This window comes from Sinocyclocheilus grahami, unplaced genomic scaffold (genome assembly GCF_001515645.1).
Source record: "Sinocyclocheilus grahami isolate Dianchi unplaced genomic scaffold, SAMN03320097.WGS_v1.1 scaffold24.1, whole genome shotgun sequence".
Taxonomy (NCBI): Eukaryota; Metazoa; Chordata; class Actinopteri; order Cypriniformes; family Cyprinidae; genus Sinocyclocheilus; species Sinocyclocheilus grahami.
This window is the reverse complement of record NW_015505203.1, coordinates 3596968-3621334: the sequence shown is the minus strand read 5'-3', so window position 1 is coordinate 3621334 and position 24367 is coordinate 3596968. Positions and strand designations below refer to the sequence as shown.

The 24367-nt window shown below is 36.9% G+C and overlaps 1 protein-coding gene across 1 annotated transcript in view; it reads right to left on the bottom strand.

Moving 5' to 3' along the window:
• The window catches only part of LOC107563275 (aryl hydrocarbon receptor nuclear translocator 2), a 94570-nt gene that overhangs the window by 41505 nt on the left and 28698 nt on the right, over positions 1 to 24367 (bottom strand). Inside the window, exons 7-9 of the mRNA XM_016248098.1 lie at positions 13526 to 13628; positions 10232 to 10297; positions 6658 to 6743 (exon numbers count right to left, since the gene is read on the bottom strand). Of these exons, the coding sequence (XP_016103584.1) occupies positions 6658 to 6743; positions 10232 to 10297; positions 13526 to 13628 (255 nt within the window). The remainder of the gene's footprint in view (positions 1 to 6657; positions 6744 to 10231; positions 10298 to 13525; positions 13629 to 24367) is intronic.

Sequence of the window (24367 nt, the reverse complement as noted above, 5' to 3'; positions counted from 1 at the left end):
AGCCAATAAAGTGCAACAGTCCCAGAAGTAAAATATCCTATTCATTTTCTCCATAGAGGAATTTATTTTGAAAGATAACTTTTAAAAACAGACCTACTCTGATCTCAGACATTGTTAATTGATAGTTTATGCTTTTATTGAAGCCATCAGCCCACATCATTTCAACCTATTTACAGAATCATGTGTAACAGCTGAATTCCTGGTGAAAAACTACATTATCCATGATTCTGCAGCGATATCGCCACCAATCAAAGAACTGTGTCAAGCAAAACATGCCAAAAGAACACTTTTTCCTATTCCCTCAAACTACTTACTTTGCATTAACATAAAATATATTGATTCCCTATATATAAAATCAACATTTTTTAATTAATAGAGTTTATATTTTTCCATCATTTCTATCGATGTCATTCACAATGCTTCATGGGATTGTAGTTCTTTCCCTTCCTTTATGAAAGCTTGTATACAGTCTTGTACCTTTGTCTTTTTGTCTGGTTTTTGAATACTTTTTTTGCTTCAATTCAAGGTTTATAATGTTGCTATTCACCTAATAAATGGTTGGTTTGGTTCATAACTATTTAACAAAGATTTTTTTATAAAGCCCTATGGGAAAAATGAATGAGAAAAATACACCCGGAAACAAGGCCACTGAAAAAAACTTTCACTCTATTGCAGACTGACTTCTCAAGGTTAAACTGATTCAAACCAGTAACTTTTGAGTCTTTTTGACCAATTCATTTAAAGAATCGCTTCATAAGACTCAATACTTGTCGTTCTGTATACAAACCCGATTCCAAAAAAGTTGGGACACTGTACAAATTGTGAATAAAAACAGAATGCAATGATGTGGAAGTTTCAAATTTCAGTATTTTATTCAGAATACAACATAGATGACATATCAAATGTTTAAACTGAGAAAATTTATAATTTTAAGGGAAAAATAAGTTGATTTTAAATTTCATGGTATCAACACATCTCAAAAAAGTTGGGACAAGGTCATGTTTACCACTGTGTGGCACCCCTCTTCTTTTTATAACAGTCTGCAAACGTCTGGGGACTGAGGAGACAAGTTGCTCAAGTTGAGGAATAGGAATGTTGTCCCATTCTTGTCTAATACAGGCTTCTAGTTGCTCAACTGTCTTAGGTCTTCTTTGTCGCATCTTCCTCTTTATGATGTGCCAAATGTTTTCTATGGGTGAAGTGCCGTCTAAAGGCCCGAAGATCACAGGCATCCAGTATGGTTTTCCGGCCTTGACCCTTACGCACAGAGATTGTTCCAGATTCTCTGAATCTTTGGATGATATTATGCACTGTAGATGATGATAACTTCAAACTCTTTGCAATTTTTCTCTGAGAAACTCCTTTCTGATATTGCTCCACTATTTTTCGCCGCAGCATTGGGGGAATTGGTGATCCTCTGCCCATCTTGACTTCTGAGAGACACTGCCACTCTGAGAGGCTCTTTTTATACCCAATCATGTTGCCAATTGACCTAATAAGTTGCAAATTGGTCCTCCAGCTGTTCCTTATATGTACATTTAACTTTTCCGGCCTCTTATTGCTACCTGTCCCAACTTTTTTGGAATGTGTAGCTCTCATGAAATCCAAAATGAGCCAATATTTGGCATGACATTTCAAAATGTCTCACTTTCAACATTTGATATGTTATCTATATTCTATTGTGAATAAAATATAAGTTTATGAGATTTGTAAATTATTCCATTCCTTTTTTACTCACAATTTGTACAGTGTCCCAACTTTTTTGGAATTGGGTTTGTATTTCTTTTCATACATCCAGCAAATATATGCAGTACAGAATAATATAAATACAGAATAGAGAGACATCTGGTCAATTTATTGTCTCATTGTCATTATTTCATGGTCTGTTCCCACGTTCACACTGCAAACTGTCACCTCAAGTAAAATACAACTCAATTCATCAGCGGCGCATGGCTGTGCAGGGAACACTAGTTCGCAAAATTAAATAACTGTGTGCTACAAATAAACAGGAACGGTATATATATCACAGCATAAATGACACATTCAGGGGAAAAAAAATTCTCTGCAAACAGGCTGTATACTATGGACAGATGCACCGATGGTTTGAATTAATTTACTGCCTTTAATTTGCACAAACTGACATTATACAAGCAGACAGAATTCATTTGGTCGCATATCAAAGTAATAAAGAGCACATAAAGACTTGTGTTTGTTTTGCAAACGCTATGAAACTGATCGATAATGCATATCAGGGCCATCTGGTGTGGACAGAGCGCTTCCTAACCGTTAATGCACTGATTACCATTCAGCGTGATGAAAACGATACGAGATGTCTTCGTTTAGATTACCGCATTCCAGTATGACACCATAATGGCTGACAATCAAGCGTTGCTGGTTATTTTTATCCTTACTTTGTGCCATTATGCAACAAACAGGATGTCCAGCATGTGCGATTAATTTTTACGTCACACACATATGTTGGAGACGCGCTCGGAGAATACCTGGACAACCTCCAGTAAAGATATGAGGCTAAAAGTTCAGGTTTTTGAGTTCAGGGTTGCTCAATTCTCTGTCCATTTCTTCCTTTCTCACTGCACACATGCTGTTGTGCTAACAGGAATCACAGGCCAGGGGGGATCTAGCGTGCCGGTGTCATATGGGAGTCATCCAAAACTCCAGACAGTTCTGCGGACTGAAGGATTCTAACGGAATTTAACACCGAATTCCAGAGTTCTGGTAGTTCAAGAAGTTCAAACACATGTTCCAAACAACTAGTTCCATTAGACTTCAGAATGCAAGTTGTAGGTTTCATTAAGCAAAATGCATCCATAATATTGCTACTCTTTATTTTTACTCAGATACTGAGTAAAAAAAATAAGTTAATATCAACAAGCGGAACCTTGTTGTAAAAAGTTACTGATAGAAAAAATTAACTGGTTCCTCTGAATCATTTGCATCAGTACATGTTGATGCTGAATGTAAGTTAAAGGGATAATTCACCCAAAAACGAAAACTGTCGATATTTATTCACTGTCATGATGCTCAAAACCCATAAGATGTCGGTTAGATTTTGAAACACAAATTAAGATTTTAATGAAGCCTGAGGTCCAGAATCAATGAGCACAGGACGCATGGATGAGCTTTGGTGTTTACTAGGGATGCACCAGTATCGGTATCGGGCCCGATACTGAGCTCCTGTACTCGTACTCGTTAAAATGACCCGATACCATACAGCATGTGATAAGTGCCATATTCAGACAAAGAAACACTGACAACAGACAGCAGAATGGAGTTATTAGAGATTAAGGATGTCTACAAAGTATATGTATGCAATGAATATAAAACATTCAGTATTAACGCCTGTATAGCTGATTTGCGCCAGCTGATAAGCAAATCACGCTAAGTGGATTGAGCGCGCAGCGGCGCAGATGCGCGAGCTTGTCGAGTGAATATCCCTTTCTCACAGACATCACTGGAAAGTATGTAGTTCGGTCGGATATGTCAAAAAGAATTAAGTAAAACAATGCACAAGTTACTTAATGGTAGGGAGGGAGGGAGAGAGAGCGTGCACTTCTATTGTATGATCGTTATTGATGTTCGCTCACTGAGCACGCATCATTTGGATTACTAAATCGTAAATATAAGACAATTTATAGGGGCATTCACTATAAACGTCATTTATTTTCGCCCTTAAGCATGCACGACTTTCTGGTAAAAGTGAAACTAGCAGCCTGTGTGAAATGCGCTAGGCTGTACTTTACTTGTCCCTCTCATTCTGCACCAGTACAAATATGTGCACGCGTTGTGGGTTTTGCTTGCTTCATGAGTGTTTCAGTTCAAATATCACAGTTAGGAGATTTATAGCGAGTGGTTCCCTGCATTTTTACAGCAAATCGCGTGATTACAGTACTAAGCCGCTGCAATGGAGCAGCTCTAATGCTATTAAAGGGGTCATATGATACTTTTTTAAAGATCATTATTTTGTGTATTTGGTGTAACAGAATATGTTGACATGCTTTAATGTCCAAAAAACACATTATTTTTCAAATACTGTACATTATTGTAGGTCCTCTATGCCCCGCCTCTCTCAAACGCTTCGTTTTCTACAAAGTCCCTCCTTCCGACAAGCGCAGTCTGCTCTCATTGGCCAGCTGACCCAGTGCATTGTGATTGGCCGAACACCGCAAGCACTCGTCGGAAATGTAACGCCCTTACCATAATCGCCAGCTTCATCTTTCAAAATAAATGTAAAGACAGAGCCCGAAAGGGGAACAGAGTCGCGTGACAGACATAGTGATGAAGCTGGTCTCTCTCGCTCTCTCTCTCTTTCACACACACACATACGCGCGCGCGCGCACGCACGCACACGATGCGCAAAACTCCGCATTTGAACAGTCAATAGCAAATACTTAATACCTAGATATGTGGGGGCGTGTTAGAACGAGCCGTTTTAGGGGGGCGTGGCAGAGTCTTAACTTTGATAAAGAATATCTCTTTGGTTTTGAGACTTTAGTCTTTGCAACTTCAGGGATCTTATCTATGCACAATCAGCTTGTAACACTCCAAAGAGAAAGGAAAACTTGAAAACGCATCATATGACCCCTTTAAATTAAAGATGATGTAGGCTACCATAGAGAGAAAAAAAATGAACAGTGAAAGTAACAAAAACTTGTAAAATACATTTTAATGGGCATAATTAAGTGTGAAAATAACAGAAGGATATACAGTCAAACCAAAAATTATTCAGAGACCAGATATAATTTTTGATATTTTTTTACTAGTGGGTGCAAGACACTATAGTTAATTTATGTAAAATGAGGGTAGCAAAATAAACTAAACTGTGATATATTATACACAAAAATTCTTCATACAATGAACTACCAGTAAAATTGATACAATTTTGGGACCGAAAATTTTTCAGACCGAGTCTGGGAAAAAATTGTTCAGATTTGCATGAACCCTGATGACAGCATGCCCAGGAGACTATATGCTGTCATTAAGGCTAAGGGTCACCCGACAAAGTATTGATAGTTGTGTAAATATTGACAGCTGTATGAATAATTTTTGGTTTATTGAAATCCATTACATACCTTTCTATCAAAGTTATCTGACATCATCAAGCTGAATTTGTTCTGACACAGTTTAACTGAGTTCTTGTCATATTTTATTACCATTTTCTAAACTATAGCGAATAAACTGTGATAATGTGAGAAAGGTTGAAGGTGTCTGAATAAATTTTGGTTTGACTGTATCTATTTGATAAATGAAGTTAACGAACTAACATTATACATACTCTTTTGGTTTCTGTACCCAATATTAAAAAAATTTACAAATGCAATGAAAATATTGGTCTCGGTACTCGGTATCGGCAAGTACCAAAAATAAAAGTATCGGTATCGGGCGAGTACTGGAAAAAGTGGTATCGGTGCATCCCTAGTTTTTACCATATGTCTTCACTACATAGTGTATATGTGTTTATACATTAAATCTGTTCATCATATTAAGTGATTGTATCTGTTCTCAATTTGTGTTTCAAATGTTAACCAAAATGCAATGTCTTTGGAACAACATGAGGGTAAATAAATGATGACAATTTACAGTTTTTGGGTGAACTTTTCTCTTTAAGTTACATTTAGCATCAAAATCACATGCAGTGGTTCAAATGATTCAATTAATCTTTTTTGGAACCAGCTAATTTACATGTATCAATAACAATAACAAGTTCCACTTGCTAATACATTATTGCATTTAATAACATATTAGCATGAACTAAAAACATAAACCTTAATAAACAATAAAGAATTTGTATTAATAACCAATTAACAAATATTATTATATACTGTAAAAATGCATTGCTCATTGTTCATTAATACACTGATGTTACGTAATAGGACCTCATTGTTAAGTGCATAAAAAAAGATTTATGAAGTTGCAAATAAAAACAATTATTGTAGTACCATTTAAATTACCATTTCAGTTTTTCTACTTCAAAATTTCATGTTTAATTCCATGTTTCTTTGTAATAGTTTTTAATTTTACTAGCAATTCCTTAGTGAAAGTTGTTTCTACACCTATTTCCTTTCTTTTGTTTTTTACATTTAACATCAAAATGCAGAAATGCAAATGATTCAGTGAATCTTTTTTTTGTAAACAGTTCACTTCATGGTTCACTGAATGGTTTCTTTTTGTTAGTTCAATACTGGTACACTTCTGTGCATTTGTTTGTGTTAAAGGAGATTAAACATGTTCATTGCGTTAAGTGAGGATTCAGATTGTAAGTCAAAGTTTTTATGTTGACCGAAACACATGCTGCTGCTCCTGATTAAGATTTTAAAGGGGTCATATGATGCAATTTCAAGTTTTCCTTTCTCTCTGAAGTGTTACAAGCTGATTGTGCATAGATAAGATCCCTGAAGTTGCAAAGACTAAAGGCTTTAAGTTGCATTTAACAACAAAAGTGCATGCAGAGATGCAAATGACTCAGTGAATGGTTTTTTGGAAACAGTTCATTTGCATGTACCTTCTGAACAAACTAGCCTTAGATCAACTTTTATTTACTCACTCCCCAACATTGGTCCACTTCTGAGTATTTGTTTGTATATTTGTATGTTTCTCTCTGATTCAGTGGCTTTGAACCGACTGTGTTTGTGTAAGTACCCGCTGGTGGCCAGGCCTTGATGTAGCCGGTACAGTGCACAACGGAGTACTGCGCCTCCCCCTCCTTAGATGGCCCAAGACCATTCCTGTGAACGAAAAAGAGAGACAAAGAGAATGAAACAAACAAAACATGTCTGGTACTCATGTTTGGTACTTCAAAGTTGGCATTCGGTCATATGAGGATTACGGGCTGCAGGATCTGATTTGGAAAGCCGGCACAAACATCAGCAAAAATGTTCCCTTTAGCATTTCACATCAAAACACAAAAACAACATGACTCCATCTGCTCACATCAAGATGATTGCAGATCTGCTTTCCTAAAGCTTGTATTTCAATATCACTACTGTTCAAACGTTTGGGGTTGGTAAGCTTGAATGTTTTTGAAAGATGTTTCTTCTGCTCACCAAGGCTGCATTTATTTGATCAAAATTACAGTAAAAACAGTTACAATTTCAAATAACTCTTTTCAATTTAAATATTTTTTTAAATGCAATTTATTCCTGTGATGCAAAGATGAATTTTCAGCATCATTACTTGTATTCACTTAACATTTCTATGGAGTTGATTTTCCCCCCCAGATTCTTCAATGAACAGAAAGTTTAAGAGCTTTCATTTGAAACAGAGCTCTTTTGTAACTTTATAAATGTCTTTACTGACAGTTTTGATCAAATTAATGTATCCTAGCTGAATAAAAGTTATTTTCTTTCAAAACAATTTTACTGAAACCCCCCTGCCCCCCCCAAAAAAAAACAATAGAGTACATTAAATTTCAGCTTGGATTAAATAAATTTTAGCTTTTGTTCAACATTTCTATTTCGGATTTATATTCCTGTTTTAGGAATTAGATAAAAGTAATGTAATTTCTATGCCAATAACACCAACAAACAGAACTGTAAATCATGACTATTTTATATGTCGAAATGTAATGGATTGTAGCACTGACACATGAAAAGTAATATACTTGAAGAGCAAAATAACATTTCCAGAAATCTTCACAAATTAGTCTGCTGAATTTAAGAGATTTTAGAAAAGCAAGGGGAAACCAAATTTGCACAATATCCTTGGACTCTGAATCAGACTTTTTTTTTTTTACCTCATCCATTAATACGAAGCACTTCGTGCACCTTTCTCATAATGTTCTTCATGCGCTCTGTGCACAATCCCATCCCCTGTCAAATCAGTCAAGATTAGATTTAGATTTTCCAATTACTTTGCGTTAATTAATTCATTTCTGCTTATTTCAGTTTGCAAGCTCAACTGATAGCTATGCCATGGCATTTAGTTTGCAATCATTATTTAATTCTTGTTTATGAGCTCAACTGCGTGAGCAACACCAGGTCATGGGTTCGATTCCCAGGGTAAACACAAAGATCAAGCACATTCCTTTAATGCACTTAAAGTCATTTTGGATAAAAGGATCTCCCAAATGGAAATGAAAACCAATTTTATTTTGTTTTAGATTTAGTATCCAACAATATCCCTCATCCACATTGGCCCTTCTCACCTCTGTGTGTTTTGTGAACTGTACATTTGTCATTTTTGCATAAACATTTGACATGCATGCACCATTTATCAATCAGACATCTGCAATGCACTTTTCTCACAGATGTTCCTGGAAGAGGTGATTCCTGCATTCCAGAGCTGTCAAAACCCGCAAAACACACAGCGCTGCAAGTTTGTTGCAGACGAACAACACGCCTGCCGCAGAGAGGAGGGCATCGGGTTAAACATCAGGGGTCAAAGGGCAAATTACAGGAGGGAACACTGGCGCTACATTCTTAAGAACAAATTCTACGAATTTTCTTTAAGGAAACAAAATTCCTAGAAGTCATTCATGTAATGCCAAAAGTCCTAATTGACACAGAAAAGCGCCGCAAGACAACTAAGACTAGAGTTTATTTAAAGGGGTCCTATTATGCTCTTTTACAATGCCTTGAATTTGTTTTGGGGGTGTACTAGAACATGCTCTCATGCTTGGTGGTTCGCATTATTGTTTACATAATTTACATGATTACAATACCTTTCTCCCCAGCCTGGCACAAACGGCTCAATTAGTTCCGGGTTTGATGAAGGCCCGCCTTCCGAAAAATGAAATGTGATGTGATTGGTTAGCTGTCCCAGAGCATTGTGATTGGCGAACAGCTTAGATGGTGTTTCAGTACTGCCCCGCCCCTTGCCAAAGCAGCAAGTTCTGTCTGCTCTGTTTAGTTAAGGATGGCGTCAATATTGCCATATCAGTTTGAGCCGGATTCAGACCCAGAGAATATTGAACAAGAGGATCGCGCAGAACCTTTGCACGCACGGATATTGCAAAACATATTAGAGTGGTAACGTTATTGTTGTTTTTTTTGGGCTAAATCACGTTTTAGATAGGATGTCAACAACCGCTTAAAAATAACTGCATTTACTATGAACAGATACGTGCATATGTATTATGTTTATTGTGATTTAATTCTAACGTTATAACATGAATTGCAGCGAAACTGTTATACAGTTGAATTTATTTATACCATAGTCCAGTGTTTCCCAGGCGGCATATATATGCAAATTCATTCTCTGCCAGCAGGAGGCGCTGTTGGAGTGGTAGAGATCAAGGTTTCCCCGGTAATGGCTGTACACAAAGCAGCGCTCCGCTCAAAAAAGCACTGCTTTATCAGACATTACATGCAAGATTAAATGAAAATGACATCCAATTTTCTGAAGACAGTCGGTTTCCTTCAGTGATATAAAAACACCTGCACTCAATGTATGGGAAACACTGTAGTGTAGTAATTGAAGTGTAAATTCTGCAGATTACATCATTGTCAAGTATTGTACTGTCAGCAATTTATTATAAAAACGTTTTTATAATTGTAACATACATATTTACATACATGCACTGATGCACTCAACCAAGCATTCTAACCACGACCTCACCCCTCCCACCCCCCCTCCAACCATTCGAATTTCCTTAGGCAGGAATTATTTTAATGATATTCTAATGGGCCGCTTTGTGACATCACAAAACCCGGAAAACAAACGCTGTAGTCCAAACGAGCCGTTCGTTGTAGTTCTTGAAAATGGATTTTTTTTAAACGAAATATCTCCCTTTGGAGTGGACTTTGAGATTTGTAACTTTGAAGATCTTTTTTATGCCCAAGCATACACACTACACACTGACTTAAATTTGCTGCTATACTTTCATTGTTTCAAGACTTACCATTATACCAAGTTCAAAAACAAAAAAACATTCTAAAATGTGAAGCATGCAGTTGTTATTTAAGTAATAGTTTATTATAAAGTAATTCCTAATGTAATCAGGTTTATTCAGTCAGATTAAATACTTTTGACTTAAAACAAACTAGTTCATTTAGATGTTAGCACATCAAGCAGACTTTTAGATTACCTGACAAAACATGTTCACAGGGTACTTTTTTGTTTTGTTTTGTTTTAGTTTTTAATGGGTTTGATTGTAAGTGTACATTACAAATGAATTAGCAATTAATTACAGGATGTTTGGTTAATAGATTGGGGTTGAATAACTGCAGAATTGGGTGCAAATTTGAAATCTGAAAACGGAAAAAAAGATTCATACCTGTATCTCTTTCTCATGCTGGACAACCGATTCAGTGAGATATGATCCAGTGGAGCACTGCCACACCTAAAAAACATTTGAAAACCGTTACATTCTCACCATAAATGAATAAGACTACAAATACATGTACATTTTTGTTAAACATTAAAGTTAGTAAACCTCAAATTAATTACATTAGGTTATTTGTGATAATAAAATGATTACAATTATTAAAAGAGCAAAGAATATTCAGATTAAATGTATTTCAAGGGCTGCATTAACTGTAAAATGATGTAGCAAAAAACAACAACAACAACAAAAAAGGAAATACTGACAAATTATTTTTTTTGTTAAACATTTAACTTTGGAAACCTTGACTTTTATGGCACAAATAATCACTTAGGTTAATAAAAAAAGATTGCATTATTACAAAAACAATGCAAAAAAATGTAAAAGAGCAAAGATTCAATTAAAATAATTTGTACTCGGAGGCCGTGTTAACTAAAAATAAATTCATTTCAATTCAAGAAAATACTGACAATTAAAAAAAAAATGTAACTTTAGGCCTCAACAACTTAATTAATTTAAGTTATAGCATACAGTAAATTATCACTTATTTTAATAAAAAAAAGATTGTATCTTTTTTATGTTGATAATAATAAAAAACTATAATTTATTAAATTTTTGTGGCACAATCAGCAAAGATGATTCGGATTAAATAATATGCACTCAGAGGCTGCATAGCTAGAAAATACTAGAAACTAAACAAACAAACAAACAAATAAATAACTGACAATTCAAAATGTTGTCAGTCATTTTGACAGACAAATACAAGAATACTATTAAAAAACAATTCAAATTTTTTGTTAAACTTTAAACCTCAACAACTTAATTATTTTAAGTTATGGCACAAATTATCACAGATTTGATCATTTTTATGCTAATAAAAAAATCTTTTATAAAATGTTTGTGGCACAATCAGCAAAGTATTTGGATTGGATAATATGTACTCAGAGGTTGCATAGCTAGAAAATAGTTTAACAATAACTAACTAAAGAAACAAACACAAATAAATAAATAAATAATTGACCATTCAAAATGTTGTCAGTCATTTTGACAGAAAAATATAAGAATACTATTTTTTTTTTTACTCAAAACAAAAAGTGATTTTTACAACTAATAATAAAATAAATAATAATTATTCATAGCACAAGCACTGATGATATCTAATATTCTAGTTACCATGTTATGACTATATATAGCTGTTATCATTTGAATCCAGTTAGTAAAGACAGTAAAGACTATACGAGTGACCTGAAATCTCTGACCCTGTTGAGGGGTAAAATAGTTCACATCTGTTCCAACTTGAGCTGTTTATCTCCCAAAATCACTTCCATTCAACCTGGCAAGACAGTCTGTCGTCCCTCGGGTCTTTGTCAAATAGGTTGTCCAGTGTTCATGAATGCAAGGTATGCAAATGTACTTTTTTGGATCGCAACAAGCAAGTAAGCATCCTTCAGAGTTGAGTCATGATGTCTAATAGCGTTAATGCATTGTGTAAGAACTTTTAAGAATGACGCTCATGCTTTTTAGGGGTTCTGTTTATCTCAAGCGTTTTAACACACACTCAACAGATGCGCTCATCCGCTAGCATGCGGTTTCAATCTGTCAAAGAGCCACAAATAGAAAACATTAAACATGAACACAGTCGCTAACTCTCATATTTAAGTGCTGAAGGAAGCACAAAAACATATGCGGCGTAATCATGCATTATGTTGGAATTTGCTCGCCATGGTTTGTGCCTTAAACTGGCACGGACATTCGAATCAAATTCGGGAAGTGCGTGTTTTCATCTGGTGTTAAATATAGACCAAACAACATTATGAATGAAAACACCTTTTAAACATACTGCGGGGAAGGACAGGAATGTTCAGCAACAACAATCATCAAGTTTCTGTTCGCCTCATTGCTAAAAAATCTAATTATTAGTGTTGCATTTTGTTGTCTTGAAAGTTCATGCAGGCTTTAAAAATCAAACAGTAAAATTATATTGTTATGGTCCGAATAAAAGACTAAATATTTCATAAAAGGATCATATAATGAAGACAGAAAGATGCAGAGACTGACAGGGATTTCTACACTTTTGTGCAATTAGTTAATAAACATATGTGTGAAGGTGTGGTGTGTGGAGGTGTGAATTTATTTATAAGTAGTGATAATGTCAATCAGCTCACCTAAATACGAACCTTTTTAAACATCATACAGTGCAATACATTTTTTGAGAGTGACATAAGATCTCAAAATCGGATTAAATCGGACCTGAATGGCCTCCATATGCAAAGACTATGGTATGCCAATATCTAAAAAATGGACATGCTGATGGCACAAGGCTTGTTTTTCAACCTTTTGCAACCTTTCATTATCAGTCCTGGTCGTTAAAGGTCCCCTGAAGTGCCTTGAAACATGCAGCGTTATTCTATGTGGTGACGTAATTTCAACTGAAACAGGAAGACAGGGCGGGACATATCAAGCAGCCCCGCCCCCTTTTTAAATGAGCCAATAGCGTTTTGTTTATATCTGCACAGGACAGAGCCGTCGAGCTCGGTAAAGCCGCATTTGACAGTTACAGTCTTATAGATTACCCCCTAGATTCAATATGAAACTCTTAGTAAAACAAAATAGTGATCATAATCATGCTGAGGCTGTGTAGTTTTAAAAGCGTTTAATATATGCCGACTTGTGCATATAATCCGCTCTGAGCGATCACGTCTCTGGACCGGAGCCAAAGTCTGGATCAGACTGTGCGCGCTGCCGCGGTTCGCGTGACACAACGTGAAACCAGACCTCATTTGCCCCAATCGAAAGCATATTTACACTATCTGAATCGTTCCCTATCGCCTACATTGTACACTACGTGCCATTTATGTACAGGAAATACTACACTGTGAACAAGCGAACGATCTCAGCCGCAGCTTTAGCATCTATTTATAGTGTAGGGGGCGGGTGCTTCGGCTTCTAGAGAGCGTTTGATTGGTCAGAAGATTTGATGAGAAGATGAAGTATGATGTGACATCAAAAAAATCGTTGAGCCGTTTTCGAGGAAGTGACGGACTAAAAGCTTTGAATGCTTATATCTTCTAAATGCACATTTTGTCACTGTTTTGGAGCACACTGCCTTATAGATAACCTTAAGACTAACATATTGATACTAACACCCAAAAAAAAAACTTTAATTTTGATTTCATGGGGACTTTAATCACCACACCACACCTGTGATCATGAGATCAGTAATCTCACGGAGAGCATGGACTGTACCTCATTCTGCAGATGAAGGAACGTCTGGAGCCCATACACATTCTCATAGAGGACTGCTGTCCTTCCTTCTTCACCGTCCCCGTCTTCAGGTCCAGAATACGCCCTGGACATTATCACATACACAAACACACACACACACACAGACAGGAAAGAGGAAAGAAGTTAAATTAGGTATTGGCATTTTAAGTTAATTTGTGTAGAGTACTCTAACAAAATTCCTTACATGACATTTAAAGCAGACATTACACACACAGTTTCTGCCAATCTCATGTTAATCTTGAGTACCTACAGGAGTAGTATTGCATCCTTCATATCTCCGAGTTTTATCAGATTTATAAAATACAGCTACAGCTTTACACTTTTCTCCGAAAACAGTCGAGCTGCTGGAGACGTGCCGTGGGTGGAGCTTTAGAGTCACGCGCACGAGTGATCGTCTGTGACATCGATATAAATAAAACAGGGACTAAAACTTTATTGACTTTGATTAACTATAGCTAAAAATGTTAAAAATGACAAATGCTAGATCATAGGATGTTTTTGAAAGAAGTCTCTTATGCTCACCAAGGCTGCCTTTATTTGATGAAAAATACATTATATATAATGAAATGTTATTTCAATTTCAAATAATTGTTCTCGGTTTCATAGAAAAAAGCAAGAGGATTTAGATTAAATAAAATGTATTCAAGGGCTGCATTAACCAGAAAATAATGTGACAAAAAAATTTGTTAAACATTAAACTTTGGAAACCTCAACTTAATTATAAGTTCTGGCACAAATTATCACTTGGGTTGATAAATAAAAGATTGCATTATTACAACAAAATGATAATAAGTTTAAAAGAGCAAAGATTCAGATAAAATAATATGTACATATATTTATTTATTTATTTTTAAAGAAGAATATTTTTGCTTTTAAAGAAAAGACTGACAATGAATATTTTTGTTAAACTTTTAACTTTATATATAAAAAAAACGTACTTACAGGCTGTGAGTCAGAACAGCCGCCATTGTAGTCTACTCTACCAGGATCAGTAAACAGTCCTCCATAAAATGTGCTGCACACATCTGAATATTTGGGTTGAACTGCTCTGGAACAGTGTTGTAAATACAATTTAACCACTGATTTCTAGTCGTGTCCTTTTTTGGAAGACCAAACAAAGTAGTTTCGCTTTCAGGCCGGCGGGGCTAGAGTGAGCAGCGGCCGGCGGATTCGACGAAGGAGCGACCGGCGGGCTTGTGGCAACCACATGTGACGACCCCGAGCTGGACTTCGTCTACGGTGAAAGCCGATCCGGCGATACACAGCGCGAAGTTGATGTATTTCCTCAGCGACCATCACGGATCAGCTCTAGGAATGACGAAGCGGATATCGTCCTCTTTTGGAAGGCCAAACAAAGTAGTTTCACTTTCACAACGAAACACACAGCACCTTCACGACATGGCGGCAGCAACAATACTACATCGAGAATAAAAGTTATGCCTTCTTTCTTTGCGTGAACATTTGGGCGGTGTTATGCAAATCTTCCCACATCGTGATGTAGACATGTGGGGGCGTGTTAGAACGAGCCGTTTTAGGTAGGCGTGGCTGACTCTTAACTTTTATAAAGAATATCTCTTTGGATTTGAGACTTTAGTCTTTGCAACTTTACAGATCTTCTTTATGCACCAAGAGCTTGTTACACTCCAAAGAGAAAGGAAAAATTTAAAAAGCATCAAATATTTTATCATTTTTATGTTGATAATGATGAAAAGATGAAATATTAAAATGTTTTAAAATGTTTTTTTAAAAGCTGAATTTTCAGCAGACATTTCTCCAGTTTTGCATGATCCTTCAGAAATCATTACATTACACCAACATATGAAATAGAAATATATTAAAAGAGAAAACAATTTTTTTATTTTTATATTTCACAAAATCACTTTAAAAATTATATATAGGCTATATACCTCAAACAGGAATGTTTCCATTTGTATCACTCCGCTTGCAGTATTGCTCACAGCGAGTGTCATGGCAGACTCCCAAATCCACTATAACTTTTAAAATACAGTTTTAAAAACTGTTTTTGTGTCACAGAATATAGTTTTAAGAGTTTTTTTAAGGTGAGAATGTAGTTGTTTAGACTTCAAACATGCGGTTTGTTAATAACAATAACTCCTATTTGAAAATTTGCTTCAACTTTTTTGGAGATGTGAGCTCCAGGACGTCAGCGGACGTTCACTGCGCATTAACCCGCCAAGAGCAGCCTTACCTCGGCCAGATCTTCTGGAATTTGCCGCTGGTTCTGTGGCCTTGTACCTATGACTAAATCACAACCATGCTGATATAGAGCAATATCAAACGGCTTCTCATCTTCACTTGTTTACAAGAGACTTGGTAATAAAGCGTAAACCAAATGTTTTTTTTTATCATATAAAATTACTTTTAACTATTAAGGTGCATCATCCACTGGGATGTATGAATATATCAAGTGGCAAACATACCAAAAAGAAATAAACTATTTCCACCACCTTTGGATGCACCAGCTATTAAGCTATTACCCTCATATCACTTCAACCTCACATATCCACAGCAGCACCCAGTGCATTCATTTGACTAGATTTATGGGAGTGATTTAGCATGGCTAATTTTATTGTGTCTTTGCCTGCTGTAGAGAACAAATGTGCATTGTCTAAATTATGTTTTCACTAGTTTAGTCGATTACTCGTACACATCTCTAATTTGAATCATGACCATAATGGCCTTAAGTTACAAAATGCATTTCTGAGATGCCGCAGTAACAGTTTGCAGAAGTGCCTTTCAGGGGCCGTTCAATCCTAATAAATCCCATAACAAACAACAAGCGTGCCCACAAACACATACAGTTGCACAGTTATGACCATCTCGCTCAACATCTGCTCGATTACAAGGCACAGAAGACCGGCTAAAATAATCCAATCACAACCATTTTAAAGTTGTTTTTCCCCATCCAGCACAGCAAGAATAAGGGAGGAACACAATCAGAAGAAGCCAAAAAATGTTATTGGCTTAACAAAACACCCACAACAATAGTCAAATAGTGAGTTATACTTCTTGGAATGCTGATACCTATAGGACGAAAGCTTGGGATTATTGAAGCCTGAAGTTATTTCCATAAACAAATTAGCTGACATGCCTTTCAGCCGAGAAGAAGCAGTCTCCGAACTGATCCAGTGACAGCTGCTAAAGCCCCCAGGAGCAGATCTAATTGTCGAGAAGTCATTCCACTCTGAAGGACAGACGCCAAGAACGTTGGAAGCATTTAAAAGCTATTAATACTCCTCTCGAAGACGGAAAACAACATGACCGCTCAAGAACATCAAGAAAGAGGCCCTTGGTAGTTGTTGTTCAACAAACAATTGGGTGAAAAACCATATGGAGATGATAAAGAAGCCGGACTATGATTGTAAATCATCCAGATGGCGACCCACTGCCCTACCAACAACCCAATAATACCGAAAAGGTCAGTCGTGCTGTAATATAGGCCTTTCAACAAGGCAAAACCTTGCTGGAAATGGAAAATTATTTCAACCGCAAAAAGCTTTTTGAGGCCAATATAATAACAGTTTAGTGATGTCAAATTAGACAGGAATTTTTTCAGACTTCAACCGCAATCACCTCCAAAATGACTCTGACCTCTCGGCCTCTCCAACGCTGAACTTTTTTTTTACTTTCTGACTTCTTCCAGCTTTTGTGCATCTCTGAGGTGATGTAGCATGACATGAAATTGTGATAAAGTGCTAAAACTCAGAATAATTCAAGACAAAATCTTACGCCATGAGTATAAAGACAATCATATGGAGATCTAAAGGTGGGATGTCATCAGATGGGTAGATGGAAACAGATGCTACCAAAACGAGGGCAACAATAAACCAAAACAAACAACCATTTGCAATAGGCAACAGATTTCATCTTTCTAATTCAGTTGACTTCATGGTTCGAACTTGGTGGAGGACAAAAAAATCCACTGACCAGTTGCATGGAAACTCTTTTAATCACATATCAATCTTCTTGTTTGCACTGGTATGAGTAAGTGCTGGTCATATATGCATGATGGTTTGAGTTCTGGCACTGAATACTTCAAGATAACAGAGGAATGTAAAGAAACATTTTACACCATATATATAAGACAACAGAGGTGGGCCGTCATCAGATGGACATGTGAAACCCAGTTTTGTGTAGCAAGGCCTTCAGACTGACAGCAGAAGTTCTGGACTCCATCGCAGCTTTCATTGGCCAAAGACTGGCCAAAAGGCCATCTGACAGACATACAAAGCAACCAATCACAGTTTGTTTTGTTCAGTGTCTTGTTAAGGGGCATGAAAAAAAAAAGTCGATGTCTGTATAATAACAGACCGGCGTGCAAACAATAAACCATTCATTCAAGAATGTCGTGCAAGATTCCTGCAACAATAGCACATGCCTATGCAACAGCCTATGTTTTCACATACTTTTGAAAATCAAGCATTTAGTTGATCTTGATACGCAGTCAATGTCACAGTTGTAGACTCAACAGCTTTCTTTTTCAAGTGGTGGTTTGGCTTCATGACGCCTTTGTTTCCAGGAAGACGGTTAAAGAAAATGACACACACATAAGTCTCCAAGAAATCCTGTAGAATTCAATCAGATGATGACTTCTAAACTCCCGAAGTGTTTCCCATTTTTGTGCCTTATGCATCAGACGCTCAGACAACCGTCTGTGATGTCTAAGTCTGAGACTAAGCGGAACCAGACGCTTCAAAGACGAGGACAACAATAAACCAAAACAAACAACCATTTGCAATAGGCAGCAGAATTCAACTTTTGAATTCCACTGACCTCATGGTTTGAACTTGTTAGAGGACACATTAAAAGCCACTGACCAGTTTTACGGTAACGCTCTTTGATCGTGCCTCAATCAATATTCTTGTTTGCTCTGGTATAATTAAGTGCTAGTCATCTATGGATGATGGTTTGCTGTTTTGAAGACCTGCGTGGGTTTGGATGACCGTTCCTCAGCCTCCTGCTTCCCAAAGCAGAGCTCAGCAGGAGGGGTATGCTTTGGACCACTTTCCCTGGATGCTTCCTCAATGGAGACCTTCGGTTGATCTTTCAAGAAGTTCAACACCAGGCATGGAAACATCACCTCCTGACAAACACGGCTCCTCCAACTTCAAATCCATGACCACCTGAAGGGGATCGAAGGACAATGCTTGGAGGAATGAGGAAATGTTAGCCAGAACTGCCCGGATCGGTCCCAGAACCACAAGGACATCCAAGCAAAATCCCCAAGTCCTCTGAGAAGAAAAAGGCACAGTGTGGAATCTGGGCAAAGGCCCGCTGCGCCGCACATATTTGCCCCGTTCTGCCACACAGACTCTATTCTTTCTCCTCTGGGGTTGCATAAAGCATACTATTACGATGCATTACAAATGCAGGCTTCAAGTGAAATGTTTCCTTATATACGATTATGTATATGAGACAAGAACAGATTGTGCACTTGTACACAGGTGTGTGGTGTTGTGTTGTGTGGTCTGATGGATGGTGTGTGAGATCTCACTGATGTCTCCAGCCATCATTTCCCACTTCAGGGAAAACTGCACACACATACGAAGCTGCCCAAATCACTCTTAATCAATTATGTATGCAGAGCCAACACTTAACATTCCAGCACAGAGAACACATTAGCGGCGGAGAGTTTGAGGAGACATGGAAAATATCTCTCTTGGCCGCTTCATTTGATCGCTTTATCACTAAAACATATGAGGTTATCAAAACCTCATCAAGAGCATCATATTTTACCCGAAATATTTTATCTGGACCTTCTGCAAGGACGGAATTATTTCTAAACTTGCGAGTTTCTTAGATTGGAAAGGAAATTCCTTACTGCCCTTTTCTGAAGAATTTTTATATGATATAAAGTTGGATCTGAGATCACTAGTGGAAATGCTTCAATTTGGTGCAATTTTGTCATTACAAATTACACTACCATTCAAAAGTATGATTTGATTTTTTTTTTTTTTAAGAAATAATACTTATTCAGCAAGGACGCATTCATTTGATTAAAAGTGATAGTAAAGACATTTGTAATGTTACAAAAGATTTCCATTTCAAATAATTGTTGTACTTTTGAACTCTTTATTCATTGAAGAATCCTAAAAACACATTTAGAGTTGCAACATTAGTTGTTACCCAGACATTCCCCTTTAAAAAAAAAAAAACGTATCAGCTGTATGTGTGTGACCCACATTTGGGTTTAGACTATTACAAATGTGTACAATTTGCCACACTGAAATCCTATATCTCTGAAAATGAACCACAAAGGGCCTTAAAAATTAGGATGCCAAAAGAAAAGTTTGTTAAAAACCAGGATATTAAGATATTTTTAATCCTTATTGAGGTACATGCATGCAAACTTTGGGGGGGAAAAACACAAGTAGTACCTTTTCCCATTTTTTAACTGTCGCCATTGGCACATAACGCAACAAAGATTGCTAAAGTCAACAGATTTTACTAATAGACCAACCAATCTTTCAAAAACATTAACAACTGCTTACAAGTTTAAATGAAAGAAAATAAATGAAAACCCCAGATGCTCTCTCACATTCCTGGACCCCACTAAATATGAACATGATCATTTTCATATTACAGTCAAACACATTGGTGTGTTTCATGTCACAGCCAAACCACTGGATGCTAGATGTGCTGAATAAAATTGCACAAATGAATCATGCCGAGATGAATACAGCTGCCTCTTTGCATATAAAGCGAACTCCGTGAGTCCTGACAGCACTCATATTACTGTGGCGGATGACAGCAGGCACTTTGACCCCACGTCTCATTTAAATGTGGTCCGAGCCACATCAACGACTGGTCCTCTCAAAATAATCATCATATCACGAGCGGTTGACATAATGAACTGTGACAATGCCCTGCTCGTGCCTTGTCCGACTGTAAAGATGTTTTATTATGTGGGTGGATATTCTTATACGGCTCCCTGAAACTTTTTAATAAAAGGAAATCAGACAAGAACGACAAAAGGGCTGCGAGAGACCACACTGGATCATTCCAGCTATCGCTATAATTCAATTATACAGTCATTGCATGCTTGAGGGGTAGGGCTGAACGATTAATTGCATTTGCGATAATATCGCGATATGAAAAAACGCGATTTTTCAATCGCAGAGGCTGCGATTACACTCGGTCACGTGACACGCGAGAGTAAAGAGGTGTGTTCGACTTGAAGATCGATCGGTGTATGACATCAATGTACGGCGAGAGAAAGCATAAGGAGACGTCCGTTCTCTTTTATAGCTCTCGCAGTGCTTTGATGACACACCCCCATCGGTCTAAGCAGCGCTGCTTCAAGTCGAGCATATGCCGAGATTAATACAGCTGCCTCTTTGCATATAAAGCGAACGCCGTGAGTCCTGACAGCACTCATATTACTGTGGCGGATGACAGCACGCACTTTGACCCCGCGTCTCATTTAAATGTGGTCCGAGCCACATCAACGACTGGTCCTCTCAAAATAATCATCATATCACGAGCGGTTGACATAATGAACTGTGACAATGCCCTGCTCGTGCCTTGTCCGACTGTAAAGATGTTTTATTATGTGGGTGGATATTCTTATACGGCTCCCTGAAACTTTTTAATAAAAGGAAATCAGACAAGAACGACAAAAGGGCTGCGAGAGACCACACTGGATCATTCCAGCTATCGCTATAATTCAATTATACAGTCATTGCATGCTTGAGGGGTAGGGCTGAACGATTAATTGCATTTGCGATAATATCGCGATATGAAAAAACGCGATTTTTCAATCGCAGAGGCTGCGATTACACTCGGTCACGTGACACGCGAGAGTAAAGAGGTGTGTTCGACTTGAAGATCGATCGGTGTATGACATCAATGTACGGCGAGAGAAAGCATAAGGAGACGTCCGTTCTCTTTTATAGCTCTCGCAGTGCTTTGATGACACACACCCATCGGTCTAAGCAGCGCTGCTTCAAGTCGAGCATTGGACATCAGCAGAAAAAGAAAAGAAATAAAACCATAAACAGCCAAAGGACGTAACTTAGAATGGGAGATGGATCGGTTTGTGAAAGCGAAGAGAAAAGCCATAGATGAAGTCGCACAGACCCAGGCAGGTGCTGGTCATTCAAAAGCTAAATGCAGAAAATATGACAAGGCATATCTTGATCTCGACTTCACTCACCGTGTCTATACCGGACGCTACAGTTGTCGCGTCGCGCCACAACAGCTCTACACTGACGTGACAAAGTGACCGTTGCAAATCATTTGAACTTTGATGCCGTGTTCTATTTATGACGTACTGACACAGTTTAATGTCGGGTTTTGTCGCGTCGCACCATATGGTCACGCCGCACTGCATCTAGTGTAGTAATAACAGAGTAAATAACAGAGATAGAATAATAATAATAATAATAATAATAACAGTTATTCTCTCTATGCTATTTTTCAATGTTTCAAGTGATGCAGGGTTTTTTTTCCCCTGTAGGTTTTTTAAATATTAAAAAAAATGAAAAATTATTGCTTTTTTAATTCAGATTTTTTTATAGGTTTAAAGGGGGGGGGGCGCGACCAAAAAAGTTTGAGAAACACTGATCTAAAGTTAAACAGACAGTGTTTAGTGCAAAGCAACAGATTTGTTTTTATATTTCTGCGATCTACTTTAGTTTGTGTGATTTGTTACTGAATTTCATATTAATCTTTACACCAGGCTTATTTGCCAGTGCTTTATGTTGTCATAATTATTACATGCTTACAAGGTTGGAAGTTCAACAAATCAGTCAATATGCTGTGATTGTAGATGTTCGATCGGTGTATGACATCAATGTACGGCGAGAGAAAGCATAAGGAGACGTCCGTTCTCTTTTATAGCTCTCGCAGTGCTTTGATGACACACACCCATCGGTCTAAGCAGCGCTGCTTCAAGTCGAGCATTGGACATCAGCAGAAAAAGAAAAGAAATAAAACCATAAACAGCCAAAGGACGTAACTTAGAATGGGAGATGGATCGGTTTGTGAAAGCGAAGAGAAAAGCCATAGATGAAGTCGCACAGACCCAGGCAGGTGTCTCTTTTATAGCTCTCGCAGTGCTTTGATGACACACACCCATCGGTCTAAGCAGCGCTGCTTCAAGTCGAGCATTGGACATCAGCAGAAAAAGAAAAGAAATAAAACCATAAACAGCCAAAGGACGTAACTTAGAATGGGAGATGGATCGGTTTGTGAAAGCGAAGAGAAAAGCCATAGATGAAGTCGCACAGACCCAGGCAGGTGCTGGTCATTCAAAAGCTAAATGCAGAAAATATGACAAGGCATATCTTGATCTCGACTTCACTCACCGTGTCTATACCGGACGCTACAGTTGTCGCGTCGCGCCACAACAGCTCTACACTGACGTGACAAAGTGACCGTTGCAAATCATTTGAACTTTGATGCCGTGTTCTATTTATGACGTACTGACACAGTTTAATGTCGGGTTTTGTCGCGTCGCACCATATGGTCACGCCGCACTGCATCTAGTGTAGTAATAACAGAGTAAATAACAGAGATAGAATAATAATAATAATAATAATAATAACAGTTATTCTCTCTATGCTATTTTTCAATGTTTCAAGTGATGCAGGGTTTTTTTTCCCCTGTAGGTTTTTTAAATATTAAAAAAAATGAAAAATTATTGCTTTTTTAATTCAGATTTTTTTATAGGTTTAAAGGGGGGGGGCGCGACCAAAAAAGTTTGAGAAACACTGATCTAAAGTTAAACAGACAGTGTTTAGTGCAAAGCAACAGATTTGTTTTTATATTTCTGCAATCTACTTTAGTTTGTGTGATTTGTTACTGAATTTCATATTAATCTTTACACCAGGCTTATTTGCCAGTGCTTTATGTTGTCATAATTATTACATGCTTACAAGGTTGGAAGTTCAACAAATCAGTCAATATGCTGTGATTGTAGATGTTAAATAAAAATGTCATTCATATCAATTCATGCATCACCTAATTTCATCATAACATATAGGCCTGGTTTACAGAAAAGAACATTTATGTTTAATCTATCTAATAGTGTGTTGGTCATACTATACAATTATTTATAGCTTGTCTTTGTTGAATAATACAGAACATAAAGAGCTTTAAAAAATAATTGCATATTAAATCGCAATCGCAATATTGGTAAAAAAAATCGCAATTAGATTATTTTCCAAAATCGTTCAGCCCTATTGAGGGGTCAGCGTTTCACCATAATTATCATATATTAAAACCAAAAACTAGTTTTAAATGTAAAACTAGGTTTGAAACATATACTTTCTGCAGTATATTATGTGTACTGTATGTAAATGGTATGCAAATTTCTGTATGCGTGAACTATACAACAAAGCACACTCTAGGAGAAAATGTATCCCATAATTCAATGAACTTAACTTGACAGTTCATTTCCATTGCTGTGATGCAAAAAATTTAAAATCATTTTGACTTATTTGATCTCTACTAATATTCAACTCATTTCTCACACTTTTCAAATGTATTTAAAAGTTAGTTTTTGAATAAATTATATATGAAAATATATGTAATAATGAATAAAATATATATAATAAATAAATTTCCTAACTACAAGATTAAAACTGAAACTAAAATAAAAATACAAATAACAGAAAAAAACATCTAAGTATTCAATCATGTGAGAACTGATTAAATTCACTACTTGAATGCAATGCAAATTTGGATAAAAAGTTGCTTTGGTCTGCCAAATGCATTAACATAAAAAATGCTTAAAATGTGTCCTTGATATAAAAACTGAATTAGAACTAACAAAGCCAT